This window comes from Psittacula echo (genome assembly GCF_963264785.1).
Source record: "Psittacula echo genome assembly, chromosome: 1".
NCBI lineage: Eukaryota > Metazoa > Chordata > Aves > Psittaciformes > Psittacidae > Psittacula > Psittacula echo.
In genome coordinates, this window is record NC_137735.1 from 88,649,680 (window position 1) to 88,663,538 (window position 13,859).

Sequence of the window (13,859 nt, forward strand, 5' to 3'; positions counted from 1 at the left end):
CAACCACCACAGTCAACAATTACCACTGCAGGAGAGCAACAGCCCATCCTCCCCCCTGCCCCTCTTCAACAACATCTGGCTGATCAGATTCTCTGGTTGCCCTCACAATGGCCGTAACAGGAGTCTTCAGATGATAAGCAAGAGCATCCAAGTGGCACCTCTCAGACTCCTGGTCCATGTCATGCATGGTAAGGAAAGAGGTGTTGCACTCCTGACTGCTGGCTAAATGAGTGCTCGATGCTGGATTAACTGCAGTGCTCTTCCAGAAGCAGCCATGAAGATCCACTCTTGCAGCCTTCAAACCACTGTTTTGCTCCAACACTGTTTCTTTTTGAGGTCTAATATCTTCTGAGATCCAGTTTCTGTGCTGGTTGCCTGTGACTAAAGACTCATCCACCTCCCACACCCTTTTTCCACCACCTGAAACCAAGATCCCTTTGTTGTTAAAGGAGATCCCATCCTCCATGTTTATAGAGTCTTTAAAAAGGAACTGCCTGTAGACCTGAGATTAGCCTCTTACAACTTTTGGTCAGCAAAACCTGCTTGCTGGACCTCAGCTTGGGCCTTCAGCTGCTCTAGGAGAGTAAAGGTGAGGAGTGTGGTTACCGCTGTGTGTATAAATGGAGACTCTCATCATCTGGCCCCACACCAGCGGCCATCTTCGTGCAGCCCAGACCAGACAGGAAACACAATGGGCTGCACTTCGGAGAATTGCATTTGTGTATGGAAAAAGAGAGGTGTGCAGGAACACGTATGCATGCACATGCCTATCTGTGAAACCATGGGTCTGTGGATTTGCATTTGTGCATCTGTCTTGGCTTGGGATGTGATGGCAGAGTCTTCACCCAGGGTAAGATGTCTGCCTGTGGTGAAAGAATCTTCTAAAACTAACTTGCAGGGCCCATTAGAGGTTATCTATCTGTGAAGGTGAGGGCGCATGAAGCTTTGGGAGAAGCTGGACATATTTTGTGAGTCTCTGTCTGGCCTGTTGAGTGGACAAGCTATGCCAAACAGGCACTGAAGCTACTGCGGGGTGGTGCTGCCTGCCTGGACTAGCTGCAGTGATTCTTCCTTCTGTGGAGCAAGTGGGGTGTTCCGCTGGGTAGGGAGGCCACGGGATGAGTGTTCCTGTGGTGTCACACCATCTGCAAGCGTGAAGGCTGTGCCTCAAGCTTGTTCACACTCAGCACTGCCCTCGTTCCACTCCCGCTCAGACCCAGGATGGATTGTCTGAAACTGGGGCACTGATGTGGAGGCTGGTTTCATTCTGGTGTTGATTAGGTCAGCATCTTAAGTTATTCTTCGCAAAGTGGTCCATGGTATTTCTATGACAGACAGACTGCTGTTCTCTGTTTCAAAGTGATCTGTGCACCTGTGCAGACCCTGAGAGTGATATGAGCAATCTGCTTGGGTGTATGGAAAAGGAAGCTGTGGATCTCTTGCCAGTGTCCCAAGAGAATAGGTCCTCCTCTTTCTCTCTGGCTCCCCAGCAATAGTTGCGAACTGGTCCCAGTGTATCTGAGCACTGCAAACTAACACCTGATCCCTCCACCCTTGTTTCTGCACCTATTGCTTTACCAGCAGGAAGTAGGACGTGGTTTGGGGCTTTTTATTCTCGGCCTCACTAGCCTTTTCGATACTCTGGGGCCTCGTCTCAGTCTGACAAGGCAAGCAAGTGGCAGCTTCCTGTGCAAAGGTGAGAGGGAGAAGACAAATAGAGACCATGCATGTATGAGAGGAACGGCTCTGCAGCAGAACTGTCAGGCTGGAAGCAACTCTTGTGCCAGCAGCACTGGCTGACACCTGGACATGCACTGAGCTAGGATATCTGCCTCCATCCCTCTCTGTTCTCCTACCCCTGTTCCCGTCACTGATGTCCAGCACCTGCATCCTCCCAACTCTACGACCTGATCCCTGGGGACTCCCTTCATCAGGACCTCTTGGTGCCTGCAGCTGGAAGGTAAATGGGGCAATGCCAGCTCTCTCCCATATGGGGGTGGCTGATTTGAAAAGCATCTTGGAAGGAGTTTCAGTCTGACAAACTGAATGTCACCGTTGGGGAGGGCTGAGCACATATTTATCTCTCTGCCTCTCCACAGTCCTCTCAAATCATACTCTGCATCTTCACAACCACACCGCCTGCTTTCTTTCACTCTCTTTCTCTCCCCTTTGTCTGTTAATGCATTGTCGTCATGTTTTTCTTCCTCTGAACCTAATCTTTTATCATGAGGGGAATCAATATTACGTCTCATGCCACCCCTTTATAAATCCTCTCTTCTCACCCCCCGAGTAGTCCCAGTAGGGTCCAGTGGGACTACGTCTTATTTAGCTCAGCTCTGCCTGGGCTCCAAGCTTGATGAGAGGTGAGCACGGCAGGAAAGCACAGCTCCTTCCAAGGCAGTGCAGGATGAGGATGCGAGGATGGTGCTTGGTTTGTACGTGACTATGTAGTGTTTTGTGGTGTACTAAAGCCTTGACTTTCCAGAACCTGGCAAATTCCTCCTTCTCCCAGATTTCCCACCCTGTCCGAAACAAGCTATTCAAAATCTACCTCCTAAGCCATGAGCTGTGTAACTAACTTTTGTCGGTTGCAACCAGAGTCCCCACTTACTCAGCAAGCACCTAGTTATTTCAGCCCTGAGGCTTACCGAAAAAAGATCCTCTTCAAAGCACAAGCCATGTGCAACCAAGGCAGCACTCTCTACCTGAGTCAGCAGCAAGCTGAAACAACACATGCAGACTGCTGTGCACTCACACACACATTTTCAAGAGGCATTACTCCTGCCAACAGCCTATCTGTGCTGCACTGCAAATTGTTTCAGTGCTGAGCAAATCACCCAAGGCAGGAAAATGAGGTGGTGAAGGGAGAGCACAGACTCCGGAGTGGAAGAGGTACGAGTTCCTGAGCCTGGAATATTGCTGCTGGCTTTGAGCCCTACCTGAGGACAGTGGATACCTCCTGTGGGATGACATCTTCCTAATTTGCATTGCTGAGACATGTTGGGTGGCATCTTCTCTCTTTCAGTGTGTCATCAGTACAGATGAAGCCCTCTTTGCTGCTTCTGTGTCACCTCTGGCTGTTCAGCCTCACACCTCTCTCCTGGGCATCAGACTCAGCACAAGGTAAGAAGTGATTCTCTTCACCTATGCCAGCTGTACAAGCAGGGTGAGGAGTCAGACAGAGGAGTGTTTGTGCCACGGTATGTAGTTGTGCAAAGTCTGTGTTGTAACACACAGCCAGAGGAGGCTGTAATAGCTACAGGTCCCTCATAAGCACATCGATCTTCAAGCACAAGAGGTAACAGATTCAAACTTAAACAGGGGAAGCTCAGGCTTGATATTAGGAAGAAGTTCTTTACTGTGAGGGTGGTGAGGCACTGGAACAGGCTGCCCAAAGGAGTGGTGAATGCTCCATCCCTGGCAATGTTCAAGGCCAGGTTGGACAGAGCCTTGGGTGACATGGTTTTGTGTGAGGTGTCCCTGCCCCTGGCAGGGTGTTGGAACTGGATGATCTTAAGGTCCTTTCAAACCCAAACCATTCTGTGATTCTATGACACAGAGGAGTGGCTCTGCCTTTCTTACTTGGAGACAGTTATCCAGCAGAGGAGTCAGTCTGTAGTTTGGGATGAAGCAAGATTGTCTGGTGTGATGGTTAATGCTAATTCAGCCACGTTACTGTCCATATCTTCTCTGCCGGCAGGCGCCTCCAGCCTCACTTGTTGGTATGACTCACGGGCCGCTCTCTTCTGCGACTGGACCCCAGGCAAGGACCTGGCTGAAGCACCATGCCAGCTGGAGATTTTATCCAAGTTAGCTTTCTGTGACAGGTGGGTGACTGGAGAGTAAGAGGAAAGCCAATGCTTTGAATGGGAAGTGTCCTGGGAAGTTTAGCTCTTAACAATAGTGTAGGCTCTCCCTCCCCAGGCCAGGTGTAGTGGAGTCACAGAGCCAAGTGGCTTTGTCTTGAATTCCATCTCTAACCTCGTGTGGGCTGAGATGTGGGCCGCTGCTCAGTGTTTGTCATCTAAGAGTCCCACACTGTCTAGCACAGCCCATCTTCCAGCTCCATAGCTGTGCCTGTGCTTCATTTCCCAAAAAATCCCTTTTCCTTGGTAGCCACTCTCTGGACTGAAAGGAATTTTCAGTGGAAAAGGAGGATGGGGCGGGTGGAATTAAAGTTATACAAAGGCCCCTTGCCAGGATGAGCTGGGATGTTGCACCTTGAGTAACAATAGATGAAGTAAAATAATTTTCCCCTTATCTGCCCTGGCCCCTTCATCCCCCTCAGTTCATGATGTTTTCCTTTCCCACATGTCTCCCAGTAGAAGGGTAGGTGTGTGACCAGTACTGCAGTGGGAGCTGACTAAGTCTCTGTGCTCTCCAAGTACAACATCTCCAACCAAGAGACTCACCAGCCTGCCCCAGGGCTTCCCTGAGTGCCTGTCGTAAGGAAAGGCTCAGTGTGATTCTGGCAGTGGGTGGGTTGCTCATGACTGTCATAGAGACACCTCCAGTGGGGTTAGATGGGCAAATGCATTCCAGGGCCCGGTGCATGCACCTAGAAATCCACAACGTTTATGTTGCTCCATGGGTGTGAATCACAGAGACCGGGGCTGGGATCTGGACCAAATTTGGAACCATGCTATTGCTTGACCAGCAGGGCTGTAGGACACCACCTCTCACCACCATCAGCAAGTCCAGGCTTGATCTGGCCTTACAGCTGGAGCAGGCAGCTCAGTCTGATACCCCCTCAGCTGTAACCCCACAGATACTTTCCCAACCTGTCACTCCCTGTGCCGTGCGAAACAGCTTCCCAGCTCACTGGAGTTCTGCTTAAATCCCAGGTTCTCTCTTTTATCTGAAAAGATCAAGGAGCACTGTGAATTACCCAAGGCAGAACACACGACGGGACTGAGGAGATGCATCAAGACCTTCAGCAAAAACAATAATGTGAGTAATTCATTTGGGATGTCCTGGTTAATGACAAGGTGGACTTTCGTGTGGGTTTTGGGTGTATAAACAGTGTGATGCCCAGGAGCAGTATAAAAAGCCCAAACCTGACTGCAGTTCTAGAATTGGATTTGGTGTTGTATGCTAACATACGTCGTCTCTGCAGGTTCCCCTGCAGGAGGGATTGGCTTCATTGTGAGCTGGGCTATGCTGGACAGACCACATTCAGTGTCCCACGTCTCAGTTACTTGGGTTTGTCCCTAATCCCTTTTTCTGAGGAGGGATGGACATCACCACCAGCTCTGAAATCACCTCTTGACCTCATTTCCCTGAAGAGGCTAATATCATTTCCCAGATAATTAATTGTGATAAACTCACAACCAGGTCTAATGACAGACAAGCTTTCTTACATTTGCACATCATGTGCAAAGACAAATTGCATGGTTGGTAAACAGCTCCAAAATCTTTTCTTTTTAATCAAGCTGATTTCCTATTGCTTATTTAATACTACATGTTGTATGTGGGCCTTTAGTATCACTGCATTTCAAGAGTAAAATTTAATATTAATGCCATCTCAGTCTTACCGATGAAGACAAAATGTTTTAGTAAGAATATTTTTTCTCAATAAATGTCACTCATAGAATGTAACTCTTTTCCCCCTTAGTCAGCACATATAGCAATCCTAGCAAACTGGCATGTTGCAATATTTCATGCCCTTCTAGCCAATGAACAACAAAATCCAACCACATGAAATACACATCTTTGATTTCTCACTCACCTTTCAGCCACAGATATCGCCCATATTTATTGTCAAGTGTTCCCAAACCTCTAATGTATAGGCAATGCTTAGAAATATGGGTGCTTATTGATGAGCCATCAGTGTCACTAATGGTAAATTTTCTTTGCAGACTCAATGCTTCACCACTGCAGACAGTCTTACCATGTCAGTCCATTGCCAGATTGGAGAGAATAGGATTATACCTGTGCGAGTAGAAGATTTCAGTCCACTTGCAAACAGTGAGTACTCATCTGTCTTGCAGTCTCTGAAGTTTCCATATGAAATGATAGCTAATTTCTCTTCCCATCCACCGCTATGCAACACCATAGCTGATTTTAGCCCAGTGTCTTTTCCTCATCCTGTGCTACAACTGACACAAATGAAGCATGTTGACTCCTGCCACTTGCACCTCTAACATGCAGCATCATGCCAGCCACTTCCTGTCCTGTATATGGGACTCTGTTAAATAAGAATGCTTTGTGCTAGGACTTCTGGCTTCAACGTCAGCTCAGCTGACCTCCTGAAAAAGCCGTGGTGCAGGAAGGAGGGAAAGTCTTGCATCTCTTCCCCCGTCCCTCCTACCACATATGTGCTTCCACCCTCTTTTAAGCCAGCTTTGGCATGCACCAGTCTCTGCTGAAAGGGTTCAACTCACTAATCCAGCAGAAAAACATCTGCTTGGGTCATTTTTTGTTGGATGTGTGAGCTTACCTCACTCAAGGAGACATCCAATAGGGTTGCTGCAAGGTGAGGCATAAGAAAGCATGGCTAGAGTCAGGGGTTGGGAAGGATCAGCCTGGACAGTCTGTGTAACTCCATCCCCTGTGGCTGTAGGTCTCTCTCCATACAGTTGCCTTGTGGATCACCCCCATAAGACAGGATTCATGACCATGGGGGATTGATTGCACTGACTGCAGGGGCCACGCTCACAGGCTCACAGGAGGAGCTGCCTTTAATGTAACCCAGAGACAACAGGCCTTTTGCTGTCAGTAACAGTGGGGAAGAAGAGGAAAGAGAGGGAGAGAGCTCACAGACTCTCTCCCATGGCTAGCTGGAACCTTTGAGCACAACCAAGACACCAGCTCTGCTGCAGTGAAGTCCTGTTATGGACAGACAGTGTGGAGGTATCAGCCCTGCTCCTTTTCTCTGCTCCTTTTCTCTTTCCAGTAAAGCTGAGGCCTCCGAGCAATCTTCAGCTGGTTCACAAAACTGAAAATACCTACAACTTAACATGGAGCCTGAATATCTCCTCTCACTATTTGGATGGGGAGCGGGAATACCAAGTGCGGTACCGAAACACTACTGAGTCCTGGCAGGTGAGTAGAGAGAGGCGTACTGGGACTTGTCACCATACAAAGGACCTGCTCCTGTGCCACCCCTCAGGATGAAACCAGTTTTGGTGAAGCTGGAGAGCAGATGACACCCCCCATTCTTTTATCTGTGTCACCTGCTGCCAGTGTTAGTTGATGACATGGAGGCAGATGGGAATCCTATTTTACTTACTGCTGTCACAAAGAAATCCAGACAGCTCCAGGACAGACTGAAAGGGGTGAAAAAAAAGCAACGTGAGGAAGAATTTTCCTCCAGGTTGAACAAGCAGTGCATGAGGTGTAGGGATCTGAGATAGGTCCTCTGTGAGGGCCTTGGAAGGGATGGTTACGTGAGGCTGTAAGCCAGGGTTGTTGATGACGCTCTAATTTTACCCTGCTCCCAGGAGGCCAGGAACTTCACCATTATGCAGGACCAGATGTGGGTGGTGTTTGAGAGCCTTTCACCCAACATGAAATACGAGGCAGCTGTCCGTGCAAGGCCAAGTGCCTCAAGTATCTGCAAAGGCGTGTGGAGCGACTGGAGCGAGACGATACTGTGGAGGACACATGCTGACCGTAAGGATCACAGTCAGACAGTCTGACATGGAGGGGAAAACAGGGACTCAGGGAAATCAAGGTAGAAGCACCAAAGCAGTCTGAGAAGCTGAAGGGTAGGGAGGGTTGTGTTGACAGCTTGAAAGGTTGGGAACCATCTGTCTGTCCTAATCTGTTAGGTCAGGCTGGCTCAACAGAGCTTAACGGCAAAGACTTCCTGTTCCCAACAGAGCCCCTCTGACTTCCAGAAGCCAGGGAATATCCACAAGACGTAAAACAAGGACTGCTTCCCCAGAAGCAATAAGGCCAGATGTCTGACCTGCAGAAGCAGTGGCCAGCACTGGCAATTTCCCAGGTATTAATGTGAACTAAAAACATAAATCCACCTTTCTAAAATGGCCCAGTTCGTTGGAGCCATTGATCAATGAGATGAAGTAAAACAGAGTGCTCAGTTCCTGAAACAAAGGACACTGAAACTGGGAAGCAAAGTCGCACAGAGAATGGAAGAGACTTACACACATAGAATCAGAATAGGTAGGGTTGGAAAGGACCTTAAGTTCCAACCCCCCTGCCATGGGCAGGGACACCTCACACAAAACCATGCCACCCATGGCTCTGTCCAGCCTGGCCTTGAACACTGCCAGGGATGGAGCATTTACCACTTCTTTGGGCAGCCTGTTCCAGTGCCTCACCACCCTCACAGTAAAGAACTTCTTCCTTATACCTAACCTGAAATTCCCCTGTTTAAGTTTGAATCCGTTACCCCTTGTCCTATCACCACAGTCCTTAATGAAGAGTCCTTCTCTGGCATCCTTGTAAGTTCCCTTCAGATACTGGAAGGCTGCTATGAGGTCTCCACACAGCTTCTTCTCCAGGCTGAAGAGGTCTGTTGAGACTTACATCAGTCATTGCTGTGAACCTCATCACTGAGGACACCTCCAGCTTGAAAGACAGTGCCCTGAGCAAGTCTCTTCAGTGAGTGATTGGCTGTGGACTCTGTCATTTCTTTTCCAAAAGATAAGCAGATGGAGGTTATTCCTTCTCATGTCACCCCCACCGTGCCCCTGCTCAGCCCCTCCCTGTTGTGCCGCCTGGTACTGGTATAAACAGAGGAGTTATGTTTAGAAAGGGCACTGTGTTGCTGTGGTGATCAAATTTTGACAGTGTGTGATGTCAGTGAATAGGATACAGCCGCAAACAGTTGTCATAGCAACCAAGACCCAAAGATAACCAGGGTACCAGAGGCAGAGGAGACAAAGTGATCTGAGTAGCATCTCAAGGACAGGCAAAGAAAGGATGTCCTAAAAATGTCTCCTTCTTCTTTTACTTTTCTCTGCTTCCTCACAACTACTCCAGAGATGCTCTGCAGGCCCAGACCAAGGGCTGTGAGGGATGGAGGGAGATGAGGGGGCAGGCAGATGAGGCAGGCACCAGAATAGCAAGACCAAGAAAAGGTGCACTATGAAGATGTGTGTGAAAGAGACAGATTAAGAAAAGTTTGAGATGACACCAGACAAGCCTGAGGAGTGCTGGCAGCACTGGCAATGTGGGAACTCAGTCTCTTTCTCCTAATCCAAGTGCTAAAATATGATGGAAAGCTGTAACCTAAAGCTTTCCTACACCTCTCCAAAGAAAAAAGGCAGTCCTTTGACCCTTAACCTTCTCCATCCTTGGCTATCCTGCCTTCTCAAAGACCCATGAACACCATGACTCTGTCTCCCCCATTGACTCATAACACCATTTCAAGTCTCCAGTCCCACTTAAGCTGATTTTAGGACTCATTGCTTTCCTTTGTAAAGAGGCAGACATGTTGATGGGCACTTCAACCAGTAGACTGTGGCATCTTATCTGTGGCAAACCCCAGCTGTGGTGCTGTTATAAACAGAGTTCAAGCTGTTTAGCACAAATTACCTATTAAGTAGACTCTGAAACCCATATCAGCTCAAAGACATTTTATACAACACAGCAGAAAATAGTTCAATTTATCTGACCTGTATATTATAATTGTATATATTATTATATAAAATTATAATAAAGGACATGTATATTATATATAATTTTGTACTAGTATATAAAGTTATAATAAAGGCCCACTTTGATCACCTTGAACAGCAATGGAAGGGCTGCAGCCTCTGCCTCCAGCATCCTGGCTAAATTTTTACAGCAAATCCCTCATTCTCTCTCATCTTGCAGAAACATCCCAGCTGGTGCTGCCATTTCTTATCGTGAGCACTTGCATCTTCGTGGTCATCGGAACTGCCTTCCTTATTAACTTATGGACCCTGAAATGGTAAATGAGAATCGTTTTCTGCTCTCTTTTCTCAAAACCCAGCCTATTTTTCACCTGGTGTGATTCAGGATAGAGAGCGACTTAAAAATACGGTTTATAGCCCAACCCTCTGGGGCTGACATTTGTCTGGGGAGATATATCACCACCTAAGATGATGTGGTTTTACCACCGTCATTGCACTGTGCCACGCTCCTGTGACCTGGTGCCATGCCCTCGCTGAATTAAAAACAGCTGCCTTAGAACTTCTGTTGCACAAGGATTACAGTGAGAAGTACAATTCTGCTTCTTCCTTATCTGTGCAGTCCTGAAGTATCTCATCAGATGCTGGTAAACATCTACCTGATGTCTTAAAGATCTCTTTGCAGCGTTTCTCCCCAGACATTGCTTTTGCTCAGAACTGAAAGTGTCTCGCAAGGTTACCCCATGCAATAACACAGAGAGTGATGGTGAGGTTAGAAAAGGCTGTGGGCGCAAGGTTACTCCATGCAATAACACAGAGAGTGATGGTGAGGTTAGAAAAGGCTGTGGGCGCAAGGTTACTCCATGCAATAACACAGAGAGTGATGGTGAGGCTACAAAAGGCCGTGGGTTTTCTCATCTTAGGGCAGGGGCAGAGAAGCAGGGTGCTGATGTTCATGGCAGGGAGCAGGGAGAAATATTCTCAGGGATGAGGCAGCAGAGCCTGGATGACTTCCCTGTAAGGGTAAGAGGAGAAGCATGCTGAAGGAAGATGGATACTGAGAAAGTCACTGGTCACTGCGTTTTACCTTGAGTCATAACACAGAAGTGAGGAAGTGCTAGCTATATGACACAGAGAGAGATGAAAAACCTCCTTTCTTCACAAAGTGTAATTAACCGCAGGGAATTGGATGGAGGATAATGCTGAGGTAAGATGCAAGGGAAGGATTAGACATGCATGAATAAAAATAGCATCTGCAGTAATGTAAGGTAGTTTATATGCAAGAACTAGCGAATTCTGATGCTTCAGAGAGTATACTGATTGCCTCCAGAGGTCAAGAGGGTTTTTCCTCAAAGCATCCCACAGCAAAGCTTCAGAAAAGAGCTGACAAGATCAGCCAGCCTCTCTGAGGGGCCGAGAAACAGATTAGATCACTTCATGATGCCTCAGGATGACAGCGGGCTGATTCCAGTACAGTAGAAGCATCTGGACTGCTGCAAGGCATACTCAGATGGCTTGCATGGCCAGTGTGTCCTAGCAATACCATGTAGCATCTTGCTAACAGGGCAGGGAGTTGTGGCCACGGCTTTGCCAGTGATGGTCCCGCTCAGGCCGTGCATTCCTCAGAGTCAAGTGTGGTGTCAGCCAAGCCGAGAGGGGGCAGCTCATAGCAGCTGAAGCTTGTAAACAAGGGAGACCTGCCCAGTTTGTCACCAGGATAGGGGCTTAAGGGGCGAGGTGGAGAAGTTAAGATGACCAGCCAAGGCAGGGAAGAAACCAGTGAACTGTTGGTTGTGCTTCCCCAGGGAAAAGGCTAAGGGCAATGTATTTTCCAATACCAGATTTAACTACCCCATCTTTATACATCTCATCCTTCAGCTACTGCTTTTCAGTCCACTCAAGAGTAAAGACAGCCCGCAGCCTTGCTTATTTTACCTGTTCCCCACACCAGGGTAATACCCATGAGCTGCAATACTTTCTCCTATCCCTATCACAGTGCCAGATTGGTCAGGATCAGGGCCCGCTTCAATCCTTCTTCCCATTTTCTTTTCTCAAGGTTTAAGAAGATCCTGAAGATTCACATCCCAGACCCCGAGAAGTTCTTCCCCCCACTTGTTTCAGTTCACGGAGGTGACATTCAGGTATGTGACTGGGGATGGAGCCATGTGGATATGAGTGAGCAATGAGGGAAAGGAGAGTCCAGCTGAACATGCCTAAGGGCAAACAGGCAGTTTGGAGACCTACATATGCACACCTGGCACATGTGCCTGTAGCACCAGCTGCCGAGTCTTCTGCTCAAAAGAAACCTTTTGACCTTCCAAAACCGAACACTTGGCTGAGGCATCTCTAATTACAGAACTGAGAAATGGCAAAACACACAAACCTCAGCACGCTGCTCCCCTAACAGGGAGCCCGAGAGAAAACAAGGGGCTTGCAGCAGGGAGCTTAGCCTCTCAGGTCCCCTTTAACCCCGCTTCAGTCCCTCCCTGACTGCTCTAGGCTGCCTAGATCCTCCCCAGATTTCCTGCTGTGATCTCCTCCTCCTGGCTTTGAGCCTTTCCTCTGCCCCTATCTTGAATGGCCATCACCCTGGGTGGTACTTCGCTGTTTTCTGCATTCTTGTTGTCTCTTTTCCTTCTTTCTCCACCTCCACTTTCGCCCTTCCCCTGGTCTCGTTGTGAGCACAGGCAGCTGCAAGCAGACAATTACCATTCTGTGCAGCATTAAAGGGAGTGTCAGATGCAAGGCGTGGGAGAGGATCCCAAGGGGCATCTCTCTTTAAGAAGGATGGAAAAAAACTGCAGAAGGTCCAGAGGACAGCAAAGCTTTGGAAAAGCCTAAGTGCAAAAAGGCTTAGAAAGCTTGAACTACAGGGGAAGAGTGCAGAGTAGGTGACTGGGGGGCTGCAGTGGGCACTGAAGACACTTTCTCAGCGCAGAAAGGACTAGAAAAAGTGGCTTTACTGGCCATAAAGGTAATAAAGTTGGGTGTAACCAAAACCAGTTAGTTTTTAAGGATACCGATGCACTCATAATGAGTGTGGAAATCTAGGCACAAGGGGCCTGGAAGAGCACTTGAGACAAGAAATCTGCATAGTGCCATGTAGATGTATCAGATAAACGGTTCAGCACCTAGGAACAGACTGCATGAGAAGCATCTCAGTACTGCCTTTCATGTTTCCACCTTCATCTTACAGCCTTGTAGGGCTTTTTTCTTCCTTTAATTTTATCCTCCATCTTCCATTCACCCTCCAGAAATCTCAAAACATAAGCTTGCAAGATCCACTTTTGATTTCAAAGTGACGGAAATACATGATTTCTCTGTAAATCCTGCAGATAAGATATCGTGAATGCGAATTTCCCTCCCCACCTCTAGCAACTCTTGCATAGACAGAGAAAAGGTCACTTGATGGCTGTGGGCGCTCAGGAGAAGCACTGAGTGTTAAACTTTGTGTTTCTTTCCCATCAGAAATGGCTCTCCTCCCCATTCTCCACATCTTCCTACTGTGTGAACAGCACAACCCCAGAGATCTCCATGCTTGAGGTGACGGAGAAGAATGACCAGGAATCACAGCTTCTACTTTCCAAGGGCACCCTAACTCCTGAACCACCCTTAGAAACCAGTGGGCACTCTGTATCCAGCTGTTTCACCAACCAAGGCTACTTCTTCTTCCCCCTTTCCAACTCCTTTGAAATCGAGCCCTGCCAGGTATACTTCACCTATGAGCCTTTCACCCAGGAGGGCACTGGCAGTGAGAATGGCGAGCCTTACCATGCTCTACCCTCCCCAGACCTCTGCACACTGGCAGAAGACACGCCAGTGTTGCCCCACAACATCTTGCACTGTATCAAGGCTACCCAGGGCTCACAAAGCAGCTCCCTCATGGAAAAGAAGGAAGGTGAATCCCAGCAGGCCACGGCTACTTCTGGGATTCTCCAGTCAAGTGAAGGCACCTCACCAACACCAGTTCTGAAACAGAATGAGAAGGTGATGGACAAAGCAGCTTTACAACCTCCTGGGGCCCCGTGCCAGCTAGGCACTGACTTTCCTGACCCACCAGACCTGGATGACAGCAATACTGTTGATGTAATGGAGGGGAATGGGGAGACAGGCCCTCCGACTGACTCCTGTACACCAGCAGTACATGATACCTCTTCTTCCTCTCAGCCTTCACCTCTAAGGCAAAGCCAGAATGAGGATTCATGCAGAACAGCCTTCTCCAGCCAGGTCCCAAACACTGGTGCCTACCTTTCCCTGAGAGACCTCCAGGGCCAGTACAGCTATTGCTCTGTCTAG

The 13,859-nt window shown here is 48.3% G+C and overlaps 1 protein-coding gene across 1 annotated transcript; it reads left to right on the forward strand.

The window, feature by feature from the left end:
- Nucleotides 1-3,017: 3,017 nt before the first annotated feature.
- On the forward strand, nucleotides 3,018-13,859 carry IL2RB (interleukin 2 receptor subunit beta; the record flags this gene model as incomplete). Its single annotated transcript, XM_080632699.1, has 9 exons — nucleotides 3,018-3,123; nucleotides 3,701-3,827; nucleotides 4,845-4,950; nucleotides 5,859-5,967; nucleotides 6,896-7,044; nucleotides 7,443-7,614; nucleotides 9,787-9,883; nucleotides 11,620-11,704; nucleotides 13,032-13,859. The coding sequence occupies exons 1-9, from the start codon at nucleotides 3,042-3,044 to the stop codon at nucleotides 13,857-13,859; spliced, it is 1,755 nt and encodes a 584-aa protein (XP_080488825.1). The 5' UTR covers nucleotides 3,018-3,041.